The following is a 19,571-nucleotide window of genomic DNA, read 5'->3' as shown; positions in this document are numbered from 1 at the left end:
ACTGCTCCAGAGCCCAATGGCGGCAAGCTTTGTACCACACCAGCGGACGCTTGGCATTGTGCATGATGATCTTTCATTATGCTCCAGACAAACAGCTCTTGTGCTGACATTGTTTCCAGAGGCAGTTTGGAACTAGGTAGTGTGTTTTTCAACCGAGGACATATGATTTTTACGTGCTACGCGCTTCAGTACTCGGTGGTCCCGTTCTGTGAGCTTGTGTGGCCTACCACTTCGCGCCTGAGCCGTTGTTGCTCCTAGACATTTCCACTTCACAATAACAGCACTTATAGTTGACCGGGGCAGCTCTAGCAGGGCAAAAATTTGAAGAACTGACTTGTTGGATAGGTGGCATCCTATGATGGTGCCACATTGAAAGTCATTGAGCTCTTCAGTAAGAGCCATTCTACTGCCAAAGTTTGTCTACAATGTTTGTCTATGGAGATTGCATGGTGGTGTGCTTGATTTTATACATAACGGGTATGGCTGACATAACAGAATCCACTCATTTGAAGGGGTGTCCACATACTTTTGTATATATTGTATATATTAGATACAGTAGATAAGCCCTGGGGGGTGCTTGTTGTGTGGAGGCATGCTCCTTAGACACTGAGTAAATATTGACTCTAGAGTAGATGTGGGAAAGAGAGCAAGGGAAGAATGAAAGAGAGAGAAGACAGAGAGGGGGAGTGTGTGAGAGAAAAGAAGAGGTGTAGTCTCTTAATAGTTCCTTTCACTCAGAAGTCTGGTCAAAGTGTACTCCTCTCGTTTTTCTCTCCTTCAGTCGGTTTCTCTCCACATTCCACACTTTCCTCTCCTCTCTTTCTCTCTCGTCCTAAAACCTCTGCTCTTCTTACACATGCACACACTCTCTCTTTCCGCTTGTGTACCTTTCCATGAATCCTTCTCTTTTTCCTCTGTCACATACTTCCCTTTCTCTTCCTGCTGTCTCTCTCTCTCTCTCTCTCCATCTCGCTCTCTCTCCATCTAGCTCTCTCTCCATCTATATCTGTCTCTATCTTTCTCCATCTATCTCTGTCTCTCTCTCTCTCCATCTGTCTCTCTCTCTCCATCTATCTCTCTCTGTCTCTCCATCTATCTCTGTCTCTATCTCTCTCTCCATCTATCTCTGTCTCTCTCTCTCCATCTATCTCTCTCTGTCTCTCCATCTATCTCTGTCTCTATCTCTCTCTCCATCTATCTCTGTCTCTCTCTCTCCATCTATCTCTGTCTCTCTCTCTCCATCTATCTGTCTCACTATCTTCAACTATCTCTCTCTCCGCCTCGCTCTCTCTCTCTCTTTGTATGTCTCTGTCTCTCTCTCCCTCTGTATGTCTCTGTCTCTCTCACACTCTATCTCTCTCTCGCTCTGCCTCTAGCTATATTCCCCATTAACCCCAGTAACTTTCTGACCCCTATCTCTGACCTACACTCATAGAAAAAAGGGCTATCTAGAACCTAAAAGGATTCTTCGGCTGTCCCATAGGATAACCATTTTGATGAACCCTTTTTGGTTCCAGGTAGAACCTTTTTGGTTCAAGGTAGAATGTTTTTGGTTCCAGGTAGAACTTTTTTGGTTCCAGGTAGAATCCTTTTGGGTTCCATTTCCACACAAAATAAATTTAAGAGTGTATTGCATTTCTCTACCCACTCTCTTTCTTTCAGCACCTCTATTTCTTTCTCTACCTCTGTGGTCATTCTCTATCTCTCTACCTCTGTGATCATTCTCTATCTCTACCTCTACGATCATTCTCTATCTCTCAACCTCTGTGATCACTCTCTATTTATCTATCTATCTATCTATCTATCTCTCTGTGAGTGCTCCATCTCTCTCTCTCCCTCTATATCTATCTCTACCTCTCTGTGACCTCTCTTGCTCTCTCAGGTCTCTCTCCCTCTCCCAGGGTGTTTGCTATGCCCTTCTCTCCCCATCTCCCCTCCACCCTCCCTCTGCATACAGATTTCTATACACAATACCTTCTTTCACTACTACTTAAATGAGTCACTCCCCCCCCCCTCTACTTTTCTCCTCTCCCTCTCTCAGTTCCCCCATTAGTTCTACGCAACTGAGTAAACACATGTACACACACATGATCAGGCTTAAACATAGAATGTTGTGACACACATTCACATAGTACACCCACACAAATATGTAGCCTGGTGAGTGAACCATCACAGGACTGTTGTTAATGCCACTGGAACACATGTTTAACACTAGGAGAGTGTGTGTGGCCAATCAAACACTAACCAGTGGTTCCCCCTCATAATTCAATACACACACACACACACACACGCACGCACGCACGCACGCACGTACGCACGCACGCACACGCACGCACAAAAACACGCACACACACAAACACAAGAAACACGTACACACACAAACACAAGAAACACACACAACTCCTCTCTGATAGTTAAAATCACACAGGACAAAAATCCATCATGATTATGTCATATTGACTGTAGAATGAGATGTGGCTGGATCAGACAGTGATGTCATACATTCCAAGGTTCCTCAGGAAGTATGTCCACACTAGGAGCCAGATGGACCTCCTCCCGGTAAATAGAACTCCATGGATTTGACTGGGCCTGAGTGAAACAACATGAACCGTTGGCTCCAGGGAACACTTCCTGGTCTCTTTTATGACATTCTAGGGTCAAATCCCATCCAAAGATTGTTAACCCATCTGGTACTATGGGACTGTACCACACACTACAGATACAGGTCACAGCCATATCCCCCACCCCACACACTACAGATACAGGTCACAGCCATATCCCCCACCCCCCACACACACACCAACACACTACAGATACAGGTCACAGCCATATCCCCCACCCCACACACACACCAACACACTACAGATACAGGTCACAGCCATATCCCCCACCCCACACACACCAACACACTACAGATACAGGTCACAGCCATATCCCCCACCCCACACACACACCAACACACTACAGATACAGGTCACAGCCATATCCCCCACCCCACACACACCAACACACTACAGATACAGGTCACAGCCATATCCCCCACACACACCAACACACTACAGATACAGGTCACAGCCATATCCCCCACCCCACACACTACAGATACAGGTCACAGCCATATCCCCCACCCCCACACACACACCAACACACTACAGATACAGGTCACAGCCATATCACCCACCCCCCACACACCAACACACTACAGATACAGGTCACAGCCATATCCCCCACCCCACACACACCAACACACTACAGATACAGGTCACAGCCATATCCCCCACCCCCCACACACCAACACACTACAGATACAGGTCACAGTCATATCCCCCACCCCACACACACACTACAGATACAGGTCACAGCCATATCCCCCACCCCACACACACCAACACACTACAGATACAGGTCACAGGCATATCCCCCACCCCACACACACACTACAGATACAGGTCACAGTCATATCCCTCACCCCCCACACACACACCAGCACACTACAGATACAGGTCACAGCCATATCCCCCACACCCCACACACCAACACACTACAGATACAGGTCACAGTCATATCCCCCACCCCACACACACACTACAGATACAGGTCACAGCCATATCCCCCACCCCACACACACCAACACACTACAGATACAGGTCACAGTCATATCCCCCACCCCACACACACATCAACACACTACAGATACAGGTCACAGCCATATCCCCCACCCCACACACACCAACACACTACAGATACAGGTCACAGGCATATCCCCCACCCCACACACACACTACAGATACAGGTCACAGCCATATCCCCCACACCCCACACACCAACACACTACAGATACAGGTCACAGCCATATCCCCCACCCCACACACACCAACACACTACAGATACAGGTCACAGGCATATCCCCCACCCCACACACACACTACAGATACAGGTCACAGCCATATCCCCCAACCCACACACACACTACAGATACAGGTCACAGCCATATCCCCCACCCCCCACACACACACCAGCACACTACAGATACAGGTCACAGCCATATCCCCCACCCCCCACACACCAACACACTACAGATACAGGTCACAGCCATATCCCCCACCCCACACACACACTACAGATACAGGTCACAGCCATATCCCCCACCCCCCACACACCAACACACTACAGATACAGGTCACAGCCATATCCCCCACCCCACACACACCAACACACTACAGATACAGGTCACAGGCATATCCCCCACCCCACACACACACTACAGATACAGGTCACAGTCATATCCCCCACCCCACACACACATCAACACACTACAGATACAGGTCACAGCCATATCCCCCACCCCACACACACCAACACACTACAGATACAGGTCACAGCCATATCCCCCACCCCATACACACACACACCAACACACTACAGCTACTATACAGAGAGTATTCCAGTCGATAACACTACAATCACAAGACCTGCAAGCCCACAAGGCCAGACCTGGCGTTACACACACGCGCACACACACACACACACACACACATGCACCACACACACACACGGACCACACCTACACACCACACACACACACACACACACACACACACACACACACACACACACACACACACACACACACACACACACACACACACACACAGCATTGCTTGTATAAGCGTGAAGGATATTCCGATCATAACAGTAAAAGCCCAGAGAGTACAAGCAGCCAGACAGTTTCCATTAGACTGCCTATACACAACTTACTACTGTACAGCCAGCCATCACTACCACAGATACTGTATCACTATGGCCATACAGGAACCAGCTCCTAGTTAATACTGGTGTTACTAACTCTACACTCATACAGGAACCAGCTCCTAGTTAATACTGGTGTTACTAACTCTACACTCATACAGGAACCAGCTCCTAGTTAATACTGGTGTTACTAACTCTACACTCATACAGGAACCAGCTCCTAGTTAATACTGGTGTTACTAACTCTACACTCATACAGGAACCAACTCCTAGTTAACTACTGGTGTTACTAACTCTACACTCATACAGGAACCAGCTCCTAGTTAATACTGGTGTTACTAACTCTACACTCATACGGGAACCACCTCCTAGTTAACTACTGGTGTTACTAACTCTACACTCATACAGGAACCAGCTCCTAGTTAACTACTGGTGTTACTAACTCTACACTCATACAGGAACCAGCTCCTAGTTAATACTGGTGTTACTAACTCTACACTCATACAGGAACCAGCTCCTAGTTAACTACTGGTGTTACTAACTCTACACTCATAGAGGAACCACCTCCTAGTTAACTACTGGTGTTACTAACTCTACACTCATACAGGAACCACCTCCTAGTTAACTACTGGTGTTACTAACTCTACACTCATACAGGAACCACCTCCTAGTTAATACTGGTGTTACTAACTCTACACTCATACAGGAACCAGCTCCTAGTTAACTACCGGTGTTACTAACTCTACACTCATACAGGAACCACCTCCTAGTTAACTACTGGTGTTACTAACTCTACACTCATACAGGAACCAGCTCCTAGTTAATACTGGTGTTACTAACTCTACACTCATACAGGAACCAGCTCCTAGTTAACTACTGGTGTTACTAACTCTACACTCATAGAGGAACCACCTCCTAGTTAATACTGGTGTTACTAACTCTACACTCATACAGGAACCAACTCCTAGTTAACTACTGGTGTTACTAACTCTACACTCATACAGGAACCACCTCCTAGTTAACTACTGGTGTTACTAACTCTACACTCATACAGGAACCAGCTCCTAGTTAATACTGGTGTTACAAACTCTACACTCATACAGGAACCACCTCCTAGTTAACTACTGGTGTTACTAACTCTACACTCATACAGGAACCAGCTCCTAGTTAATACTGGTGTTACTAACTCTACACTCATACAGGAACCAGCTCCTAGTTAACTACTGGTGTTACTAACTCTACACTCATACAGGAACCAGCTCCTAGTTAATACTGGTGTTACTAACTCTAGACTCATACAGGAACCACCTCCTAGTTAATACTGGTGTTACTAACTCTACACTCATACAGGAACCAGCTCCTAGTTAATACTGGTGTTACTAACTCTAGACTCATACAGGAACCAACTCCTAGTTAACTACTGGTGTTACTAACTCTACACTCATACAGGAACCACCTCCTAGTTAACTACTGGTGTTACTAACTCTAGACTCATACAGGAACCAACTCCTAGTTAACTACTGGTGTTACTAACTCTACACTCATAGAGGAACCACCTCCTAGTTAACTACTGGTGTTACTAACTCTACACTCATATAGGAACCACCTCCTAGTTAACTACTGGTGTTACTAACTCTACACTCATACAGGAACCAGCTCCTAGTTAACTACTGGTGTTACTAACTCTACACTCATACAGGAACCACCTCCTAGTTAACTACTGGTGTTACTAACTCTACACTCATACAGGAACCAGCTCCTAGTTAATACTCGTGTTACTAACTCTACACTCATATAGGAACCACCTCCTAGTTAACTACTGGTGTTACTAACTCTACACTCATACAGGAACCAGCTCCTAGTTAATACTGGTGTTACTAACTCTACACTCATACAGGAACCACCTCCTAGTTAACTACTGGTGTTACTAACTCTAAACTCATACAGGAACCAGCTCCTAGTTAATACTGGTGTTACTAACTCTACACTCATACAGGAACCATCTCCTAGTTAACTACTGGTGTTACTAACTCTACACTCATACAGGAACCAGCTCCTAGTTAATACTGGTGTTACTAACTCTACACTCATACAGGAACCACCTCCTAGTTAACTACCGGTGTTACTAACTCTACACTCATACAGGAACCAGCTCCTAGTTAACTACCGGTGTTACTAACTCTACACTCATACAGGAACCAGCTCCTAGTTAACTACTGGTGTTACTAACTCTACACTCATACAGGAACCAACTCCTAGTTAATACTGGTGTTACTAACTCTACACTCATACAGGAACCAGCTCCTAGTTAACTACCGGTGTTACTAACTCTACACTCATACAGGAACCAGCTCCTAGTTAACTACTGGTGTTACTAACTCTACAATCATACAGGAACCACCTCCTAGTTAACTACTGGTGTTACTAACTCTACACTCATACAGGAACCACCTCCTAGTTAACTACCGGTGTTACTAACTCTACACTCATACAGGAACCAGCTCCTAGTTAACTACCGGTGTTACTAACTCTACACTCATACAGGAACCACCTCCTAGTTAACTACTGGTGTTACTAACTCTACACTCATACAGGAACCATCACCTAGTTAACTACTGGTGTTACTAACTCTACACTCATACAGGAACCAGCTCCTAGTTAACTACTGGTGTTACTAACTCTACACTCATACAGGAACCAGCTCCTAGTTAATACTGGTGTTACAAACTCTACACTCCAACCACTGAGGAATTTCAAGACCCAAGGCATCTGCTCTTACCTGTGAGAAGCACCGACGATACTCATTCTCTGCTCCCGAACACCTGTAGTTCTGGGGGGGTAATCTCTGTCCCCCTGTCTCCCCCTCGGCCAGGGGGTGGGGGTGCTGCTGTTGTTGCAGGGGGTAGATGTTGGGTTGGGGGGGTCTAGGTTGAGGGGATTGGAGCTGAGGGTTGAACCCATCTCTCTCTCTGTGCTCGGGGGAGGAGCGGTGGAGAGGGGGTGAGTAGGGGTGAGAGAGAGGGGGGGGGTAGGAGTGAGGCAGAGGGGGGAGGGGAGGAGGGGCGCGTCTATCAATGATTCTGTCGTGGTTGGGCTGGAAGGGAGATGGCCTGTGTGAGTGAGGGAGTGTCGAGGGCACTCTCTCTCTTTCTCTCCCTCTCTCCCTCCCTCGCTCCGCAGCAGCTTGTCTCTGTCTGTCCGTCTGTCTGTGAGTGTCCGTGTCCCTCTGTCCATTCCTTTCTGGTTTAGCTATGGTTGTCATTATTAATGCCTTAGCGACAGGTGACTCCGTACTCTCCCCCTCTCTCTTCCTGTCCTCCTCTCTCTTCTCATGCTCCCTCTCTCCCCTATTCCCTTTGTGGTTCTTGCCTCCCTCCCTCCCCTTCTCTCCCTTCCTCTTCTCCCCTCCTTCTCCAGATCTGTCCATTTGGTCAATGTTAACAACAGTTCCCTCCTGCCCCTCGGTCTCTAGTAACAGGGTTGCTATGGTAGCATTGCTGTGCTCAGTGTGGCGGGCCTGCCGGTTTTGCCGGTGTAATGGCAGAGAGAAGGGAACCCTGCCGTAACCAAACTGACCCGGCCGGATAGAAGAGGACCTGAGAGGGGGGGGGGGGGTTAGACAGGGAAATATTACACATGATGACAGAACTCTTATCTGCTCTTAAAATGATTGACATTCTCCACAACTGGAGCCAACAGCTTACAGCCTACAGTGAGAGTTAGAGGCAGAGCACAGGAGAGTGAGAGCCCTAAGGAGTCTATCTGTATGGAGGTCATGATATTGAGCAGAACTAGTGGGCTAATGGCACAGCAACTCACACTCCCATGACTCACATCAACCAAATGACTCAACTCATACTACTAACACCTTAACGACAACGTCTTAACATTTACATGGCGTCTAAAACAACATTTACACAACATCTACAGTAAACAGTTTCCTTGCCAACACGATCATCCAATCATACTCACCTACTAGCAGGCAGAGCCCCCCAATTGGGCAACACTGACCTTCTGCTCCCACTTCCTCCAACCCTTCCTGTTCCAGGATTGGCTGGCTGGCGGGCGGCATGTGCTGGTTGGCTGTAGCTGGAAGGGGGGGCAGGAAATGAGGGGGAACGGTAAACAGAACCTGGCCCCTGATTGGGTGATGAGAATTCCGGGCGATAGAGGGGAGACGTGGGATTGGAGGACTGCGCTGGCACAGCTCCTGCCCCTCCTCCTATAGGAGTGTCCCGATAGAGAGACAGTCCTGGGTTCTGATTGGATGATGGGAGTGGGGGGGGGTAGAAGGGGTCTGGCTGTCTCTCTGTCCCTCCCCCACCTCCTCCCCCGTACTGGGATTGCTGGTTCCTAGAGTAATGAGGGGGGTAGAAGGGGCGGATGGCGGAGATTACAGAGCCATGGTTGGGACCCCAGGCCCTCCCTGGGAGGAACGATGAACCCCCCCAGTTTGGAAGAGAGTGGGAGAGGGGAGGAGTTAGAGAACGGGGAGGGGCTTCACACTTTCTGGTTCTCTGTGACACGCCCACTCCACAGCTCTGAGAACATCCTGACCACTCCTCCCAGGCAGACCACACCCCGTCCGGACTATTGTCCACCTGCCGAGATCTTCTGCCCGTCGCCTGGAACACAAACACACACACAAGAACACATCAGACATATGATAAACCAGCCAGGTCACCCGTGATACAAGTCAGTATTAGAGGTCACAGCCATATCCCCCACCCCACACACTACAGATACAGGTCACAGCCATATCCCCCACCCCCCACACACCAACACACTACAGATACAGGTCACAGCCATATCCCCCACCCCCCACACACCAACACACTACAGATACAGGTCACAGCCATATCCCCCACCCCCACACGCCATCACACTACATATACAGGTCACAGCCATATCCCCCACCCCACACACTACAGATACAGGTCACAGCCATATCCCCCACCCCCCACACACCAACACACTACAGATACAGGTCACAGCCATATCCCCCACCCCCCACACACCAACACACTACAGATACAGGTCACAGCCATATCCCCCACCCCACACACACCAACACACTACAGATACAGGTCACAGCCATATCCCCCACCCCACATCCATGTCTGAGGATGTCGGGAGATGATGTGGGAACCAGCCACTAGGGGCAACAGTGAGCGCTGTTACATTCAAGGGTGTTGCTAGGGTGTTGTGGACGGGGATGGTGGATGGGCGTTTGCCTCTGATGCAAAATGTTGCATGTTGAAATCCAGTGATAGAAAGTTGTTTTTTAAGTTTTTGTTTTAAGCCTATCCCAAACCTTAACCATTCAGAGTTTATGCCTAACCTTAAGATTTAAACATCCCAAGGAGCACGCCCAATTTTTCAGTTTTTGATTTGTTAAAAACGTTTGAAATATCCAATAAATTTCGTTCCACTTCATGATTGTGTCCCACTTGTTGTTGATTCTTCACAAAATATAGTTTTATATCTTTATGTTTGAAGCCTGAAATGTGGCAAAAGGTCGCAAAGTTCAAGGGGGCCGAATAATTTCGCAAGGCACTGTATAAATGCCGGGATTACTTTAATTTCTGTGAATCTCTTATACAATGGGTTAAAGTTATGAACAGCAACCCCAGATGTAAAATAGTAAATAATGGTTACTTCTCAGAGAGTATTGAGCTTTTAAGAGGAGTAAAACAAGGCTGTCCGTTGTCTCCATATCTATTTATTATGTCCATTGAAATGCTAGCTATTAAAATTAGATCCAACAAGAACATCAAGGAGTTAGAAATCCAGGGGATAAAAACAAGTGTCAATGTAGGCTGATGCAAAAGGTTGCATGTTGAAGGTTGCAAGTTTTTTCTGAAGTCCACAATCTGGATCCCTGCACAGTTTCATTGAAGATCTTGATCACTTTTCTAGCCTCTCTGGACTAAAACTTAATTATGACAAGTGTACCATATTACATATTGGATCGTTAAAAGACACCGTGTTTACACTATCTTGTAGTTTACCAATAAAATGGGCGGATGGTGAATTAGACATACATTGTATTCACAACACAAAAAATATAAATGAACTTACCACAATCAATTTCAATAAAAAGTTAGCAAAAATTATAAGATTCTGCAACCATGGAGAGGCAAACACTTGTCTATTTATGGAAAAATCACATTGATTAACTCTTTGGTCCTAACACAGTTTACTTTCTTACTAATGGCGCTGCCTACTCCAGACGAGTAGTTTTTTAAATCATATGAGCAAAAAAATATTACATTTTATTTGGAATACTAAGCAAGACAAAATTAAACGTGCCTATTTATATAATGAATATGAGTTTGTGGGGCTAAAATTATTCAATATTAAAAGCTTTAAACCTCTTACCAAAAGCTTTACTCATCTTAAAATAGTTATCCAGCAGATTATAAAGAAAGGTTCATCCTTTATTCAAAATTGTCCTTTTGCCTTTATACAGATTACAACTTTAATTTCCAAGAAGTTGTACATTTCTGTAATTGAAAATGACATTTTGTTTAAAGTATCGCCCTTTCTTAACTCTTTTGGGATAGGGGGCAGCATTTTCACTTTTGGATGAATAGCGTGCCCAGAGTGAACTGCCTCTTACTCTGTCCCAGATGCTAATATATGCATATTATTATTAATATTGGATAGAAAACACTCTGAAGTTTGTAAAACTGTTGTCTGAGAATGATGTTTGAGAGTATAACAGAACTCATTTGGCAGGCGAAAACCCGAGAAAAATCCAACCAGGAAGTGGGACATCTGAGGTTTGTAGTTTCTCAAAGCTTGGCCTGCCGAATACACATTGAGATATGGATAAAGTTGCACTTCCTACGGCTTCCACTAGATGTCAACCGTCTTTAGAAACTTGAGTGAGAATTCTACTACTAGGACTGTAACAGAACTTTTCGAGTTCCAACGAAGTGCTGGCATCTCATGAAAATGGATTACTGGGCTGAACACGCTAACAACAAGTGGCTATTTTGGACATAAATTATGGACTTTATGGAACTTTATGGAACAAATCAGTCATTTATTGTCGAACTGGGATTCCTGTGAGTGCCTTTTGATGAAGATCATCAAAGGTAAGTGAATATTTATGGTGTTATTTCCAGCTTCTGTTGACTCCAAAATGGCGGATATTCCTCTGGCTGTTTTGGGTTCTGAGCGCAGATTATGCTTTTTCCGTAAAGTTATTTTTTTATATCTGACACAGCGGTTGCATTAAGGAGAAGTCTATCTTTAATTCTGTGAATAAAAGTTGTATCTTTTACCAATGTTTATTATGAGTATTTATTTGCAAAATCAACGGATGTTTTGGAATCAAAACATTACTGCACGTAACGCGCCAATGTAAACTGAGATTTTTGGATATAAATATGCACATTATCAAACAAAACATACATATATTGTGTAACATGATGTCCTATGAGTGTCATCTGGTGAAGATCATCAAAGGTTAGTGATTAATGTTATCTCTATTTGTGTTTTTTGTGAATCCCATCTTTGGCTGGAAAAAATGGCTGTGTGTTTTTTTGACTTGGCTATGACCTAACAATCATATGTTGTGCTTTCGCTGTAAAGCATTTTTGAAATCGGACATGATGGGTAGATTAACCAAGATATTTATCTCTCATTTGCTGTATTGGACTTGTTAATGTGTGAAAGTTACATATTTCAAAAAAAAATTAATTAATTTCGCGTGCTGCCTTTTCAGCGGAATGTTGTCGAGGGTTAGAAAGGTTAAATAAGCCATACAAAGCTGGTTACAATTTCAGTTTTTCCTCCAGAAAAGGTAGAAAAAATATTACAACAAATGTTATGGTTAAACTCAAATATACTGATTAATAAAAACACATTCTTTATGGATAAAAAAAATGGAATTATATTTATTAATGATATTATGAATAAAAACGGTGGAGTTATGAGCAGGCATTCCCATATATTTTCAATAGCTGCTATTGAAAATATATGAGAATGTTTGCTCAATCCAAACTTACAACCAACTGATTGCATCATTACCACACATATGGAGGAGGCAAGTGGAAAGGGGAGAAGGTAACAAACTTGTTTGCTTTCCATGAATTAAAGATACAAATTGGCTGAAAGGAATTGGCATAAATAGAAAATATACCTGTTTCATTTGAGGCCCAAAATGTTGACACCAGCAACAGTGTGTGAAAACCTTGTGAAGACTTTTGACCTCTGTCATTGCCAACAAAGGGTATATAACAAAGTACTGAGATAAACTTTTGTTACTGACCAAATACTTATTTTCCACCATAATTTGCAAATTAATTAAAAATCCTACAATGTGATTTTCTGGATTTTTTTCCCTCATTTTGTTTGTCATAGTTGAAGTTTACCTATGATGAAAATTATAGGCCTCTCTCATCTTTTTAAGTGGGAGAACTTGCACAATTGGTGGCTGACTAAATAGTTTTTTGCCCCACTGTATCTGGGGCATACAACAATCTCAGCTCTGTAGATTTTGCTGTGATGAGACAGAATCACTACATAATTTATTCTGGTATTGCCCCTATGTAGCTTGTTTCTGGTCACAGGTTCAGGAATGGTGAAGAAAATCACAACATTCATTTAAAATGAACCTTACAAAGAGCAGTTTTGGGCGATTTTGAATAAATAAATAACATAATAATACTTGTAGGAAAGGCTTTCATCTTTAGCTCACAATCTGTGGATACTATAGAATTAGAAAGATTCAAAATGTATGTAAAACATCACAGCATAATTGAAAAATATATGGCACATGGAAACCAAACGAGGGTGATAGGTGGAATGGGCTGAGAGTGGCTGAGGGGTGGGATTAAAGAGCTGAGGTCTATGGTGATAGGTGGGATGGGCTGAGAGTGGCTGAGGGGTGGGATTTAAGAGCTGAGGTCTATGGTGATAGGTGGGATGGGCTGAGAGGGGCTGAGGGGTAGGATTAAAGAGCTGAGGTCTATGGTGATAGGTGGGATGGGCTGAGAGTGGCTGAGGGATGGGATTAAAGAGCTTTTTGTTTGGTAATGTCACGACTTCTGCCGAAGTCGTTGCCTCTCCTTGTTCGGGCGGTGCTCGGCGTTCGACGTCACCGGTCTTCTAGCCATCATTGATCCATTTGTCATTTTCCATTGGTTTAGTCTTGTCATCCCACACACCTGTTTCAATCCCATTCATTACCTGTTGTGTATTTAACCCTCTGTTTCCCCTCATGTCTTTGTCAGAGATTGTTTATCGTCAGTGTAGTGTTTTTTTGTATAGGTGCGCGACGGGTCTTCGTACCCATATTTATTTATATTCATTTGTCTATTTAGTGTTATGGAGCATGTTACTTGGACTTTATTAAAAGACTCCATTTTACACTCCGTTTGACTCTCCTGCGCCTGACTTCCCTGCCACCTATACACATATGCCTGACAGAATCTCTGACCAAAAATATGAAGTCAGCAGGAGAGGGCACTATGCTCATGGAGCTGGAGGAACGCGTTCGGGAACAAGAGGAGGAGATTGACTGTATAAGCTCCGTCATGGATCGCATTGTCCAGAATATGGATCGCTGGGAGAGACAGGGAGTTTCTCCAGCGCCACCACCACCACAATCTCCCTTGAACGTTTTTTCCTCTCCGGAACCGAAGATCCATTTATCCCTACCTACGGGATACAACGGAGATACTGCCGGCTGCCAGGGTTTCCTCCTTAAGCTGAACTTGTATCTAGCCTCGGCCTCCCCAGTACCATCTAACCGTGAGAAGAGTTACGCCCTCGTCTCATGCCTCACCGGGAAAGCCCTGGAATGGGCCAGCACTGTGTGTAGAAGGGAGGATGCGGCGTTGGACCATTTTGAGGAGTTCACCCGCCAATTCCGGATAGTATTCGATCATCCACCTGAAGGCAAAGCAGCGGGTGAGCTCCTCTATCATCTGAGGCAGGAGACGAGGAGTGCACAGGAGTTTGCTTTGGAGTTTAGGACCTTGGTCTGCCGGCGCTGGATGGAGCGACAGGGCCCTGATCGACCATTACCATTGTAGTCTACGCGAGGACGTCCGTCGGGAGCTGGCCTGTAGAGACACCACCCTCACCTTCGACCAGCTGGTGGACATGTCCATCAAGCTGGACAACATGCTGGCTACTCGTGGACGTCGAGATCGGGGTCTGGTTGTTCCATCCTCCCGCACCCTCTCTCCCGAACCTATGGAATTGGGAGGGATGGTGCGCAGGGAGACCGGAGGGGGTTCCCGCTCGAGGGTGCCGGGTTGGTTCCTCTGGGAATAGAGAAGGCAGGCAGGGCATTCAGGCATCACTCCAGGTGAGTAGGCACCATTCTCATCCAGAGCCCTCTGTTGCACTAATGTTTGTCTCGGTCTCTTTTCCTGATTTTTCCCTGCATTCCCAGTATAAGGCGCTAGTACATTTACATTTACATTTAAGTCATTTAGCAGACGCTCTTATCCAGAGCGACTTACAAATTGGTGAATTCACCTTCTGACATCCAGTGGAACAGCCACTTTACAATAGTGCATCTAAATCATTTAAGGGGGGGGGTGAGGAGGATTACTTATCCTATCCTAGGTATTCCTTGAAGAGGTGGGGTTTCAGGTGTCTCCGGAAGGTGGTGATTGACTCCGCTGTCCTGGCGTCGTGAGGGAGTTTGTTCCACCATTGGGGGGCCAGAGCAGCGAACAGTTTTGACTGGGCTGAGCGGGAACTGTACTTCCTCAGTGGTAGGGAGGCGAGCAGGCCAGAGGTGGATGAACGCAGTGCCCTTGTTTGGGTGTAGGGCCTGATCAGAGCCTGGAGGTACTGCGGTGCCGTTCCCCTCACAGCTCCGTAGGCAAGCACCATGGTCTTGTAGCGGATGCGAGCTTCAACTGGAAGCCAGTGGAGAGAGCGGAGGAGCGGGGTGACGTGAGAGAACTTGGGAAGGTTGAACACCAGACGGGCTGCGGCGTTCTGGATGAGTTGTAGGGGTTTAATGGCACAGGCAGGGAGCCCAGCCAACAGCGAGTTGCAGTAATCCAGACGGGAGATGACAAGTGCCTGGATTAGGACCTGCGCCGCTTCCTGTGTGAGGCAGGGTCGTACTCTGCGGATGTTGTAGAGCATGAACCTACAGGAACGGGCCACAGTAGTAGATTCAGGTGCGGCTGGGAATTTCATTAATAAAAGTTTAGCTCATAGTTTAGGAATCCCTATTGTTCCTGTGGATATGCCTTTCCCTATTCATGCCTTAGATAGTCGACCATTAGGGTCAGGGTTTATGAGGGAGGTAACCGCACCTTTGTGTATGATAACGCAGGAGGGTCACAAGGAGAAGATTAGTCTTTTCCTTATTGATTCTCCTGCATATTCTGTGGTGCTTGGCCTACCCTGGTTAGCTTGCCATAACCCCACTGTTTCTTGGCCACAGAGGGCTCTCACGGGTTGGTCGCGAGAATGCTCAGGTAGGTGTTTAGGGGTTTCCGTTGGTTCTACTACGGTGGAAAGTCCAGACCAGGTCTCCATCGTGCGCATTCCCCCCGAATATGCCGATTTGGCCCTCGCCTTCTGTAAAAAGAAGGCGACTCAATTACCACCCCATCGACGGGGGGATTGTGCGATAGATCTCATGGTAGACGCTGCATATCCCAAGAGTCACGTGTATCCCCTGTCGCAAGCGGAGACGGAGGCTATGGAGACATATGTCTCTGAATCCCTGCATCAGGGGTTCATTCAGCCATCCATTTCACCCGTCTCTTCGAGTTTCTTTTTTGTGAAAAAAAGGATGGCGGTTTATGCCCGTGCATTGATTATCGAGGTCTTAATAAAATCACAGTGAAATATAGTTACCCGCTACCTCTGATCAATATGGTTATTGAGTTAATGCACGGGACATGTTTTTTCACAAAATTGGATCTCAGGAGTGCGTACAATCTGGTGCGTATTCGGAAGGGTGATGAGTGGAAGACGGCATTTAGCACCACCTCAGGTCATTATGAGCACCTGGTCATGCCATATGGGTTGATGAATGCTCCATCAGTTTTCCAATCATTTGTAGATGAGATCTTCAGGGACCTGCACGGGCAGGGTGTAGTGGTGTATATCGATGATATTCTGATATACTCTGCTACACGCGCCGAGCATGTGTCCCTGGTGCGCAGGGTGCTTGGTCGCCTGTTGGAGCATGATCTATATGTCAAGGCTGAGAAATGCTTGTTCTTCCAACAATCCATCTCCTTCCTAGGGCATCGGATTTCCACTTCAGGAGTGGAGATGGAGAGCGACCGCATTACAGCCGTGCGTAATTGGCCGACTCCAACCATGGTAAAGGAGTTGCAGCGTTTTTTGGGGTTTGCCAATTACTACCGGAGGTTTATCCGGGGTTTTGGTCAGGTGGCTGCTCCCATTACCTCACTGCTAAAGGGGGGCCCGGTGCGCTTGCAGTGGCCGGCTGAGGCGAACAGGGCTTTTGGGCACCTGAAGACTCTGTTTACCTCGGTGCCTGTGTTGGCTCATCCGGATCCCTCTTTGCCATTCATAGTGGAGGTGGACGCATCCGAAGCTGGGATAGGAGTAGTGCTCTCTCAGCGTTCGGGTACGCCACTGAAGCTTCGCCCCTGTGCTTTCTTTTCAAAGAAGCTCAGCCCGGCGGAGCGAAACTATGATGTGGGGAACCGAGAGCTGTTAGCTGTCGTAGAAGCCTTGAAGGTGTGGAGATATTGGCTTGAGGGGGCTAAATACCCTTTTCTCATCTGGACTGACCACCGCAATCTGGAGTACATCCGGCAGGCGAAGAGATTGAATCCTCGCCAGGCATGGTGGGCCATGTTTTTCACTCGTTTTGTGTTTACTCTTTCTTACAGACCAGGCTCCCAGAACGTTAAGGCAGACGCATTGTCTCAGCTGTATGACACAGAGGAGCGATCCATGGATCCCACTCCCATACTCCCAGCTTCGTGTCTGGTAGTGCCTGTACTGTGGGAGCTGGACGCGGACATTGAGCGGGCGTCACGTGCAGAGCCCTCTCCCCCTGAGTGTCCAGCTGGTCGTCTGTACGTTCCGTCTGCTGTCCGCGACCGATTGATCTATTGGGCTCACACATCACCCTCCTCTGGTCATCCTGGGATAGGTCGGACGATGCGCTGTCTTGATGGGAGGTACTGGTGGCCCACTTTAGCTAAAGACGTGAGGATTTATGTTTCTTCCTGCTCGGTGTGCGCCCAGTGCAAGGCTCCTAGACACCTGCCCAGAGGTAAGCTACAACCTCTACCCGTTCCTCAACGGCCGTGGTCGCACCTGTCGGTGGATTTTTTGACTGATCTTCCACCTTCACAGGGTTACACCATGATCCTGGTCGTTGTGGATCGGTTTTAAAAGTCCTGTCGTCTCCTCCCTTTGCCGGTCTCCCTACGGCCTTACAAACTGCAGAGGCCCTGTTTACACATGTTTTCCGGCACTATGGGGTGCCTGAGGATATAGTGTCTGATCGGGGTCCCCAGTTCACATCAAGGGTCTGGAAGACGTTCATGGAGCGTCTGGGGATCTCGGTTAGTCTTACCTCAGGTTTTCACCCCGAGAGTAATGGGCAGGTGGAGAGTTAACAAGGATGTGGGTAGGTTTCTGCGGTCTTATTGCCAGGATCGGCCGGGGGAATGGGCGATGTTCGTGCCCTGGGCAGAGATGGCTCAGAACTCGCTACGTCACTCCTCCACTAACCTTACTCCTTTTCAATGTGTATTAGGGTATCAGCCGGTTCTGGCTCCTTGGCATCAGAGCCAGACCGAGGCCCCTGCGGTGGACAATTGGTTTCGGCGCACTGAGGAAACCTGGGAGGCAGCCCACGTCCACCTTCAGCGTGCCATAAGGCGCCAGAAAATTGGCGCAGACCATCGCCTCAGTGAGGCCCCAGTGTTCGCACCAGGAGACAGGTTCTGGCTCTCGACCCGAAACCTGCCCCTCCGCCTGCTCTGCCGGAAGCTGGGTCCGCGGTTTGTGGGGCCGTTTAAAGTCCTGAGGAGAGTGAACGAGGTATGTTATAGGTTACAACTGCCCACTAATTACCGTATTAACCCCTCGTTCCATGTGTCTCTCCTCAGGCCGGTGGTGGCTGGCCCGCTCCAGGAGGCTGAAGTGCGTAATGTTCCTCCGCCTCTAGACATCGAGGGGGTTCCGGCGTACTCTGTTCGATCCATTTTGGATTCGAGACGTCGGGCGAGGGGCCTTCAGTACCACGTGGACTGGGAGGGTTACGGGCCGGAGGAGAGATGCTGGGTTCCGGTGGAGGACGTGTTAGATCCTTCCATGTTATCAGAATTCCACCGTCTCCATCCGGATCGCCCTGCACCTCGCCCTCCAGGTCGTCCCCGAGGCCGGTGTCAACGCGCAGCTGGAGCCGCGCGTCAGGGGGGGGTACTGTCACGACTTCTGCCGAAGTCGTTGCCTCTCCTTGTTGGGGCGGTGCTCGGCGTTCGACGTCACCGGTCTTCTAGCCATCATTGATCCATTTTTCATTTTCCATTGGTTTTGTCTTGTCATCCCACACACCTGTTTTCAATCCCATTCATTACATGTTGTGTATTTAACCCTCTGTTTCCCCTCATGTCTTTGTCAGAGATTGTTTATCGTCAGTGTAGTGTTTTTTTGTATAGGTGCGCGATGGGTCTTCGTACCCATATTTATTTATATTAATTTGTCTATTTAGTGTTATGGAGCATGTTACTTGGACTTTATTAAGACTCCATTTTACACTCAGTTTGACTCTCCTGCGCCTGACTTCCCTGCCACCTATACACATATGCCTGACAGGCAATGTATTATTGTTATAT

General features: G+C 47.0%; 1 protein-coding gene across 1 annotated transcript in view; it reads right to left on the bottom strand.

The window, feature by feature from the left end:
* Positions 1-19,571, bottom strand: part of LOC135520686 (thrombospondin type-1 domain-containing protein 4-like) — a 102,601-nt gene that overhangs the window by 78,705 nt on the left and 4,325 nt on the right. The window contains exons 4-5 of the mRNA XM_064946421.1: positions 8,722-9,374; positions 7,529-8,345 (exon numbers count right to left, since the gene is read on the bottom strand). Of these exons, the coding sequence (XP_064802493.1) occupies positions 7,529-8,345; positions 8,722-9,374 (1,470 nt within the window). The remainder of the gene's footprint in view (positions 1-7,528; positions 8,346-8,721; positions 9,375-19,571) is intronic.

This window comes from Oncorhynchus masou, chromosome 29 (genome assembly GCF_036934945.1).
Source record: "Oncorhynchus masou masou isolate Uvic2021 chromosome 29, UVic_Omas_1.1, whole genome shotgun sequence".
Lineage (NCBI taxonomy): Eukaryota > Metazoa > Chordata > Actinopteri > Salmoniformes > Salmonidae > Oncorhynchus > Oncorhynchus masou.
This window is presented reverse-complemented; position numbering and strand designations above follow the sequence as displayed.